Source organism: Formica exsecta, unplaced genomic scaffold, assembly GCF_003651465.1.
Source record: "Formica exsecta isolate Colony F162 unplaced genomic scaffold, ASM365146v1 scaffold662, whole genome shotgun sequence".
NCBI lineage: Eukaryota > Metazoa > Arthropoda > Insecta > Hymenoptera > Formicidae > Formica > Formica exsecta.
Window position 1 is genome coordinate 575,621 of NW_021853425.1, and position 11,546 is coordinate 587,166.

At 37.2% G+C, this 11,546-nt stretch overlaps 1 protein-coding gene across 1 annotated transcript in view; it reads left to right on the plus strand.

Moving 5' to 3' along the window:
* LOC115242976 (mothers against decapentaplegic homolog 6) overlaps positions 1 to 6,906 on the plus strand; it is a 55,903-nt gene extending 48,997 nt beyond the window's left edge. Inside the window, exons 6-7 of the mRNA XM_029819612.1 lie at positions 4,794 to 4,994; positions 5,434 to 6,906. Of these exons, the coding sequence (XP_029675472.1) occupies positions 4,794 to 4,994; positions 5,434 to 5,783 (551 nt within the window). The 3' untranslated portion in view covers positions 5,784 to 6,906. The remainder of the gene's footprint in view (positions 1 to 4,793; positions 4,995 to 5,433) is intronic.
* Positions 6,907 to 11,546: the final 4,640 nt, after the last annotated feature.

Consider the following 11,546-nt stretch of genomic DNA (forward strand, 5'->3'; position numbering starts at 1 on the left):
AATAAAAAAAAATATATGTATATTATGTGTCATTTGCAAAACGCCTGTATTTGCATTACTATTATTCTTTACTTACAACTTTTTGTGTGTTAATACTTTAAAACATGGGGTTGCATGATTTATCATTTTTAATATAAAAATGAATAAAAAATCGAATTATATTATATTTACTATATTTTTAATCACAATGAATGGAAGATGGAAATCTGTCCTTATAAATAATTTTTTTCTACATTCTACGTACACTACTTTATGTTGATGCATGCAGCTTATCTTTTTACGTGCAAAATCGTCGTACGTACGCGGAACAGCGTGATCCTGCAATGTGCACCCACGTTACGCAGTTAGTTGGCTCGGCCATGCCAAGGTTGGGAACCTTATCTAAGCTTCAAGGTGTTTGACCCAACTGGGAAAACACATTGGCACTCCGGTTGGCTTTGCATCGCTACGGCTGCTCGCGACCGATCCGTTTAAAGCACTGTTCACAATTTGCTTTCCTTATCGACCGGAGCGATATAAAATGTGCGCTATAAACGCGGATTTTATTGTTCGTCGTCGCGGAGATGGAATGTCGATATTAACTCTTCTATTAACTATCGAGAAATAAAAATTGCAGTTCCTCCGTCATGTCTTAATCTTACATGAAAAAGTATTATTCGATTTTTATAAAAATTTGCTGAAACAGATAATTGCATTGAAATATAGTTTTTCACGGTTTTTCACAATTGAATTATATTTTACTTAACTTTGTTTTATTCGCATCAGACGCATAATTCTTTTTTCTTTTGAAAATGTTTTCAGTGGAAATGTATTAACTTCACAAAGTGCATCGCTGTTAGTTTATGTTAAATTCAACGATTTGTCGATCGAAAGAACGTCCGTGCTTCTTCTCGGCGACACGAATTGAATTCGCACGAGAAACGCGCAAAGATATAAATCGCCGCGCCGAATTCATTTACGAACGTAAAATATTGGATCGATCAAAACAACACACTCCCAGCCGTTCTCCGCGAAGAGTTGTCGGGAGAGGGGGGAGGGAGGGGGAGAGACCGTCAGCATTATTCTTCGCAGATCGCTGCGCGGCGCGTCGATAAGTAATTGCATCCAATTTCTCTGGAATTCGCTTTTGGGCCGAGTGCCTGCGACGATGGCATCGCGTATCCCGCTCCTTTTTCTCCTCTCGCTTGCCGAAATTTATTATCCACCGTTATTTGCCTCATCCTTCTGTGCGAATCGTCCCGAGCGGTCGCGCGACCCAAAGATTTGCAAGTTTTCCCCGCGTCTATAAACGTGCATTTTCTAACATTTTACATCTATCTCCCGCGATATTTTCAATAATTAACGAGTTGCGAAGGAAAAGCTTGTGTCCTCCCCGCAAGTGATCGATCAATCGATGTTGCTGCTGGGCATTCGTTCTTTTCTCGATTCGAATCTTTAATTCTTTGATCGTGAAATTCTCTCGCGGTCGTGCATCTCGCATCTCGATTTTATGTATATCGACGGATTACAATTTTAACTGGCCGTATCTCTTGCGAGATGTATGTATACGCCCGTTTCGTCTCGACGGGCGGGACGATTGCGGCAGCGACGCGCGATGGTATCGCATTCCAAACGAGACTCCAGATACTTTAGCCGGCGCTGTCGCGTGGCTCGGGACGACGCGTTATTTTTCTCTCATCCGTGTTTACACACGCTCCCGTGCAAACACCTTGCCGTATCGCTCTGCGCGGCGATTGGTATGCGACTGGGAAGGTCGACACTCGAGATCTGCGTATGCTGCAAACGATAAATATCTGCGACTGTGACTCCGCGTTAGCCATTAGAAGCCCGCGCGATAGAATTATTTTATTATTTTATTACAACAATGTTTATAAATTCGTATATATTCTGCTAGAATTATATTTTACAAAATTTATAAAAAAATGTAAGACGATTGTATCTGTCTGATGATTGAATTGATATGAGATTCTCTGTAGCATCCAAAACGCGAGTCTCGCGAGTTTCAATTCTCATATTAATACACTAACACGTTAAATATATATCATTAGACTATCTTGTAAAAGCATTTCGTGCTTCTACGTCTTCGTAGAATCGGCCTTACACGGTTGGAAGAATTAGTCTGGCAATGCAAAGAACGGCGGGTAATTCTCGGCGCGGTCGCCGGCACCGATTCATTGAGGGGTTTTTCTTAACCGGACTGAAATCCTTGGAAACGAGAGCGGTTATGAAAATAAAAGGCTACGGACGGTACCGTCTCTAAGAGACAGCCAGACGAAATAATACGTCTCTCTTCCTCTCTCTCTCTCTCTATCTCGGCGCTGAGAAACGAGGACACTTAAGAACCGCGGCAAGCTGCAGTCAATTTCGTAATTGCTTCTTTATCGCGATCTTCAGAGAACCGACAGAATTGCTTTATTACAGGGCTTTCAGTCAGTCTGCTTCCAATTTTCCAAGCACATGCGTCGCGTCGGCTCGCTCGCACGCGCGCCGTTCGCTTGCCTTGCGGTGGCGTGGCCCACATTTAGTGACTGCGTTTATTGTATCGCGGCCGTAAGATCGCAGGATGCATCTCGCGAATGCGATCTCTCGCAATCTCGCGCGTTCGTTTCCTCTCCCGACGCGTTATTCCCCCCGCACTAGTGGCGTATAGTGATAGGAAGATCGTTTGCTTTTACTTTAACGTTAGGCATTGCGACGAAGAACAGCTCTTGCTGTATTAAATTAAATAAAATTTATTCTAAATTTTTCATCAATTATTTATTCTAGCGTCTTAAGCATACGATACTTTTTCGTATGCACGATCTCTAGCGTCTATATGATTTTTGATAATTATTGCGATTATTCTTGGTCCGCGATAACAGCTCAGTAGTCGAAATAAAATGCGCAACGCAACGGCGATCAGTCATCAGGAATTGCTAAAAAACGATCGCAGATTAACATGAAAATTTGACGCCGGCGACGGGGACGTCGACGACGACGACGGCGACGGCGGGCGACGCGACAGGCGTCCTTGCTCCAACCGCTCGCGCTACTACCGATGACGTAATCGTCGCGATACCCCGCAATCTTGGCGCCGCGGTAAACTCGTAATATCTATTTTTATCTGTGGTGGAAGCAAGGGGCCTCCCCGAGTCCCCCGTCTTACCGGCATTCTATCTCTTTCTTTCTCTCTCTCTCTCTTTCTCTGTCTTGTGTGGACGCCGCTTTTACGCCACACACGTACCGAGCCGCAAAGAACGAGAGAAAGATAGAGAGAGAAAGAGAGAAAGGGAGCCAAGCTGAGTTGAGCCAAGCCCCGATGTCCGAGGAGACTCGAAATCGAACGACGTTTATTGCGGTCGAGATAAGAGCGTGCTTTCGGTCGTACTATTCGTGTTTTCATGTACAACGAAGTTTCTGATCTGGCATTCCGAGCGAGTTCTTGCAGTTAATGTTTGATTAGCTCGGCGAGACCGGTCATTAATCGGCTTACCAATCATCGGCAAGAGCGAGTAGCGAGAACGTGGAAGCTGTCTTCGACAGCTGTGCACTATAGGTAACGCGAAATTTGCTGACTCGAGAACACGTTTTGCGATATTAAATGTTGTGACGCAATAAAACGTAAAGGAAAGAGAGCAAAGTTAAACGGATTAATTTATGTCAAAGTATTTAGTTGGATGCTAATTTAGTATTTAAATAATAACGAACTTTTACATAACATTTCTGTAAATAAAGTTATCTATCTTTTTTCTATATTAAAAAAAAAAAAAGTTTCCATCTTTCTAATCTATAATTTGATTATATTATTTTAGACTTCAAATGGACTTGGATTCATACATTTAACATATTACAATATAAAATATAAAGATTATAATATATTATTAATTATATTAATATAAATTAATGCAATTATTGCATATGTCTATTTCTTGCAAGTCTCCACTTTAGACTTCTTCTCTCTCTTTCCTTTAAAATGAAATTTAATATAGATTTGACATTATGCAATATAATACCATCTATAATATAGAATACGATATTAAATATTAAATGAATAATAATTTGGAATATTAAAAACATTATGATAATGACGATATGATTTTCGATATTAATTCGTAAAAAAATGTATATCATTCTGGACTTATAAAACGAAATGCAATCCATATTCGATTGCTATGCGCCTTGTACGCTGTTCTCACGAATCCTTTTATACTCGCTCGACTGGACTCGTCCAGGCTGAGGGATCTGGCGCCGTCTCCGCGACGACGCCATCGGAGACGCCGTAACGGCGACAGCGTGGGACTTGCCGGCAACCGGTCCTTTGTAATACCGCCCGCAGTTTCTCTCCTCGTATAAACCTCTTTACCGGGAAGGAAGCCCTATCGTTAAGAAAGGATCTCGCTTCGGGAAGTCTTTTATCGGGCTAACATCCGGGGATGAAAACGAATTTTTGGAAAATCGAGCATTTCCACCGTGTAACACACGGAAGTACTATTGTATTAAATGTGATCAAGTGAAACACTTAGGATTACGAAAATCCGGATGTATTAGAAAGATTACGATCTTAAGGATCTCTTCTTTCGTTCGTTAAGACGAATCAGAACATTGAAGTACCGCATTCACTCTTTTTCTGGTTTTTAGTCCATATCTTTTTTTCTTTTAATATATTTCGGAGAGAAAAATTCGTCATATCTAATTTTGATACCGTGCGCCAATTATTTTCTAGGATAACAATCACAATAATGTCATTTGTAAATATATTGATGAAGAAGAGAATGATGTAATGTTTATCTTTCTTTCTTATATCCTGTCCACAGGTGAGACGGGGCAGAGGGAATGGTGCACCCTGGCGTACTGGGAACTGGGTGGTCGAGTAGGTCGTCTGTATCCCGTGGAGCCGTCGACGGTGAACGTCTTCGATTCACTCCACGACGGCGACGGCCTCTGCCTGGCAACTCTGACCGAGAATCACAATGCACCGCCCGCAGTCCAGCGTACGCGCAGCAAAATCGGCCTCGGTAAGATCTTGTCTTAAAATTTTTAATCTGTAGGGGAATTCCGTCTTTGAAGAATGCTGGTCTTCGTATTTTTTGCTTCGCTTTAAAGACTGTCCATTCATGTCACGCCTGGACTATATATATTTAATCATTAAAAAAAAATTATTTAATAAAATATAATATCATTATGTAAAATCTTTTCAATTTTTGATTATATTATGCACACAGTAGAAAGAAATATTATATATTTAAATACAAGAATATATTTTTTAATGATGTGATTTTTTCATAACAATGTAGGAGAAAAATATTTTTATCCTATATTATTTCTATCGTAAAAACAAATTGTGCAATGAAGAATTAAAAACAAAGTTACTTCCTAGTATTGGCTTGTTTATAAAATTACCTGAACGTAATGGAATGCATTTTCATGACGGATGTCTCTTTTGCATTTTCGCAGGACTAACGCTCAGCCAGGAAGCGGACGGTGTATGGGCGTACAATCGGTCAGAGAGTCCGATCTTCGTGCACTCACCCACCTTGGACGAACCGGAATCGAGGACTCTGCTGGTCTACCGGGTGCCGCCGGGTTTCTGTCTCAACATCTTCGATCGCGCCAAGATCCTGCAGCTTCCATACAACGGCGGCGGTGGCAGTGGCGGTCAGACCGCCGGATTTGTTGCTTCCGGCCCCGTCGACATTAATTCCGTCCGTATCAGCTTTGTCAAGGGCTGGGGACCCAAGTACTCGCGACAGGAAGTCACCTCTTGCCCGTGCTGGCTCGAGATACTCTTGGCGCCGTGTAGGTGATCGTCCCCCAAGCTAGCCGGGCTGAAAGGATATCGTCAAGTCTCATCCCTAACGCGTCTCTTCTTCCTCCTCGTTGTCGTCGTCGTTGTTGTTGTTGTTGTTGTGCTCGGGGAGGATCGCTGATAATGATGCGACCGTGGCCTTTAGCTCCGTCCTAACGAGAGCTGTGTTAATAATGACTAAATAAAACAAAAATAAAAACGTGCCGGGAGCGACATGCCAGCGGCATGTGCCGGGGTCGCCCCAACAACCCCAGCAGTCTTACCAAAGTACACACCGTAAAAGTAATACGTCTAGAAACAACGTCGCGTTCTGTTTCGACAGTAGAACGAGAGATAGAAACGAAGATCGGAGATCGTTCGCCGAGCGTGTTTATCGAACGCGTACGAACGGAGGAACTTACATGGACGAGTGGTACATAGGATCTTTCTTACAAAGCGTGCGTTTGATTCGATTAGTTTTTTTTTTATCCTCTCGATTGTTTAGGCCCGTTGATATTATTCTTGAGATTCATGTGAGAATTTTCGATAAGGGAAACGGAGAGTCGGGCTTCCGGTAGATCTAGTCACTTGCGTTTATGGTCTGCATGCGCCGACTCACGAAATCGCGCGCGTAGATTCTGCATTCAACATGGTAGGGAAAATTCTTAGTCTTATAAAGATGAAATATGAAGCAAAGGATAATATCGACGAAACAAAGAGGTATGTAAATAAAATGTATTTTACGATTGCTCCGTCTTTCTTTTCGAAAGTGATTATTCGAAAAGAAATCTATCGTATAATCACTTTTGTTTTATCAAATATTTGATAAAGTTTATTAAGATAATGCGATATATGTAACATATAAAGTAATGAAATATTTAGCTGCTTCTAAATAATTTTTTATAAATTATTACGAGAAAATTATTCTCTCTTTGTTATAAATTTGAGTTTCGCAAACTCGTTATATCTCCTAGAACTTATATTACTGAAAACAAAAATAAATTAATATATTTGTAATTTATTTATATAGTTATGAGAGATTAATAAGTAAAATTATAAAAAATGATTATGCGTTTAACATGCATTTAAATTAGTTCTTATAAAAATTAAATCTTTTCTACATACAATTTTTATACAAATTGTAAAAAGTAGAATATATCATTTTTTTTTTTTTTACAGTAATAAAAATATTTTAAAATAGTACTTTAATTAATAGGACAAATTATATAAATAATATAATATTATTTGATAAATGTATATTTCCGTTTAAATAAGATTGATAATTAAAATTAGGCTTAAATGCAACTTTTAAATTGACTGTAGTGCAACATCCACAAGCTCTTGGAAATTATTAGTGGGTAACAACGTGAGGGTCGAAAAAGAATTTCTTGACGAATCGTGAGAACTTTTATCAATAGGACGAATTCTTTAACTGCATTTGTATTCTGCTCTAATTGTGTTTTTTGCCATTAAAAAAGGTCCAGAGAAAATGACTGAAACTGTAATTATTTTCGTCTTGTATTTCTCGACTAATATTGCTGTATTAACTGAGCATTTAAGTTCATTTAAGCATAATTTTAATTATTTATTTGCATTATTGGTGTTGTTTTGACTATTTCAAATAAGATTATTTTTATTAATCTGAGAAACATGCTTCAGTAGCATAAGTTCTATGACAAGTCACGAGATAGAATTGGAATCGAATAATTGTTCGATTGATTAGTGTTAAAACAAACGTGCCACGAGTTCTAAATATGTTATCTCCGGTCGTCGTTCGGTGCTGTACATACGTATAGTATATGTACATACACTGTGCCTTCCCAGCTTCCCTCCGTGGTGCAGCGCGTAATTTATATAGTTATGAGATTAATAAGTAAAATTATAAAAAATGATTATGCGTTTAACATGCATTTAAATTAGTTCTTATAAAAATTAAATCTTTTCTACATACAATTTTTATACAAATTGTAAAAAGTAGAATATATCATTTTTTTTTTTTTTACAGTAATAAAAATATTTTAAAATAGTACTTTAATTAATAGGACAAATTATATAAATAATATAATATTATTTGATAAATGTATATTTCCGTTTAAATAAGATTGATAATTAAAATTAGGCTTAAATGCAACTTTTAAATTGACTGTAGTGCAACATCCACAAGCTCTTGGAAATTATTAGTGGGTAACAACGTGAGGGTCGAAAAAGAATTTTTTGACGAATTGTGAGAACTTTTATCAATAGGACGAATTCTTTAACTGCATTTGTATTCTGCTCTAATTGTGTTTTTTGCCATTAAAAAAGGTCCAGAGAAAATGACTGAAACTGTAATTATTTTCGTCTTGTATTTCTCGACTAATATTGCTGTATTAACTGAGCATTTAAGTTCATTTAAGCATAATTTTAATTATTTATTTGCATTATTGGTGTTGTTTTGACTATTTCAAATAAGATTATTTTTATTAATCTGAGAAACATGCTTCAGTAGCATAAGTTCTATGACAAGTCACGAGATAGAATTGGAATCGAATAATTGTTCGATTGATTAGTGTTAAAACAAACGTGCCACGAGTTCTAAATATGTTATCTCCGGTCGTCGTTCGGTGCTGTACATACGTATAGTATATGTACATACACTGTGCCTTCCCAGCTTCCCTCCGTGGTGCAGCGCGTATTCTCGGGAAATAAAAGTGCGCCACGTGCCAAGCTCGTTTTGCACGAAAAATATAATACCTCCTCCTCCTTCTCCAGAGCTTTGTACTACAGTAATACAATGTACTGTGATAACAGTCCGACGCAAGTCTTGTTTTTTCTTCCCTTTTTTTTACGATTGACACGTTGCGAAGACGAGAGAGAAACCATGCAGAACGAGATACGTTCACATATAATGATTAAACAGAGGAGATTCTGCACATCGGAAATGAGAGAAACGGTATCATTAATTTTGCGAGAATTATTTTCTCAACTTATCGCGTTAACTGTCAAAATGTTTCGACTAAGATGAAAAAAAGCTTCTGGGTTTTTTTTTCCCCCTCTTTAAAACACCGTTATACATATTTCTGGTTTTTGATGTGCAGGAAATTTCCTCAAAGAGATTGTACACGAAACGCGCATATATACAATATGCGAACATTTTTTTATATATACTCTGTAGATAGCAATCGATTTTTTGAAAGAAGGAAAGAGCGTACATAGTGTTCAGAACAATATGTTTAAGTACATACGATGTAATATGTACCAGTCATACGTATTCATTCACACTCTCGTACACAATACATACATGCGTACATAACACACACATACAATCGACTGATCGATCCGTAGGATTTTTTCGACTATTATATTACTTTCGTACTACCGCTTTTATCGATGTAAAAGTGGCCGTTACTTTGTAATGACGATTGAACGGATTGAGAGCTACGAGAACGTTATATTGTAATGTGTATACGCCGCTTGAATGTTATATATTAATATGTATACAGAGACGTATACACAAAAATGTTGATAGGTAGCTAACTGTGTCAGAGGGAGAGAAAGAAAGATTGAATGAGAGCGAGAATCGGGTTAGATCATCGGCGAAAATAATTGTAACGACGATAAGAGGAATTCCGCCAACAAATTATTCACTCTGAGCGACTCCGCGATTTGCTTTTCGTAGGTCCTTTTTCACTGCCCCCAACACGTTGTTGTGGTCGAGATCTATCTAACCGCCTCCTTTTGCCGCAATTAAGACCGAGCTTACCGCTGCTCATGCACTGCTTTGGAACGCGTTTAAAATGATATTACATATATACGCTGTCCGCGCGATGTAAGATGGTATTTCATGATTTACGAGACATGTCCATATCTCCTCGAAAGAATGTAAGCTATCTCGATGTCATCGTCTTGAGCTCGAGGTACTAATATTTGTCAACGATCTTCGCATCTTTCTATATATATTTTTCTCACCTTGACTTAACTAATACATCTGCAACGACATCTCTATAATGTTTTAATTTTCATTAAAGTTACAGTAATTCGAGAAAAAGATAATGATATAATAGAAATAATTCAAGAATAAAAAAAGTAACTTTAATTTTAAAATGTATATTAAAAATAACACACAATGAATAATATAATATGAGGATCAATTTAATGCTAAATATAATTTGTGTCGAGATTAGTAGATTGGTCATTGTATGTATATGTTAACACGCACAAAATGCATAATGATTTTTGCAGATATTTGTAACTCTTGCTCGTTATATCGCGTTTAAGCATTCAAAAGAGAGCGTACACGGTCGTCGCGCATTAGGAACAAAAAGGAACTTACGAAGGCGTACTAAAATTAATGGTAAGACTGTCCTACGACGTAAATACCGCTACGAGAACGACTGAATGCTTCTTCCTTGCGATGCCTCGCAATAAATGCGAGAGCGATTTCTCCTCTGTTTGAGGAATTTAAGGGAAGAAAAGATTCACTCGTTCAAAAATGCGAACAAAATACGATATAATCTCAGAGGAAACTTTTTAAAGGAAAAAGGCAGATTGACGCTCACAAAGTGCAAGAAACCCAATAGCAAACTCGCAATAATAAATTTGTTTAATAAATTATTAGAGAAGTGAAAAAAAGTAGGAAAGTACTCTGTTTAATTCATAGATCTTTTTCTGTCAGTTTTTTATATCTCTTATGAATTTAAACTTTGCGGAATTTTATTTGCGTTTGTTAAATTTAATGTGTGATTTTCGTATAATGAATTATTATAATTACAGTTTCTATATCGCTGTCAATCTTTCTGATATTCTTTATACTGTTCTGCTTTTCTTCAACTTTCTTGGAATATTCGTGGATTAAAAAATGCAGAGAAATTATAGTGGAAGATCTTTGCGTGAATTTTTTGTAGTGTCATAAAATTGTTGAAAACACGAAAGTCTACATTGAGATCTAAGTTAATTTTAAAAGGGAGCTCAGATGTGTGTGAATAATGTAATATACATCTTCGATGAAGATTTTCTCAGATAAGAAAAGCTAAATACATCTGTTGTATACATTCGTAAATTGCGTGAAACATTTTTGCATTTCGATTGAAAACATAGATTCGTATAATGCATGGATTGTCTTTTTTCACTTTACCTCTATTCGTTCTGCGTTATTTTTCCTTACATCTTCCCTTTGCGCTTCGCCATCTTCTATTTTTTTACAATCCACGTTTTCCATCTTTCATTCAAGTCTTGACGTTCTGTTTCACTTTTTTCATTCGAGACTCTTGACAGCAAACCTTTTTGTTTAAAAATGATATTCAAGAATATTTTCTTTGATTTTCAAATTATATTATTATTGTTTTTTTTTAATTCACAAGATACTTGTTTGATATAAAAATTTAAGGGAGCTCAGATGTGTGTGAATAATGTAATATACATCTTCGATGAAGATTTTCTCAGATAAGAAAAGCTAAATACATCTGTTGTATACATTCGTAAATTGCGTGAAACATTTTTGCATTTCGATTGAAAACATAGATTCGTATAATGCATGGATTGTCTTTTTTCACTTTACCTCTATTCGTTCTGCGTTATTTTTCCTTACATCTTCCCTTTGCGCTTCGCCATCTTCTATTTTTTTACAATTCACGTTTTCCATCTTTCATTCAAGTCTTGACGTTCTGTTTCACTTTTTTCATTCGAGACTCTTGACAGCAAACCTTTTTGTTTAAAAATGATATTCAAGAATATTTTCTTTGATTTTCAAATTATATTATTATTGTTTTTTTTAATTCACAAGATGCTTGTTTGATATAAAAAT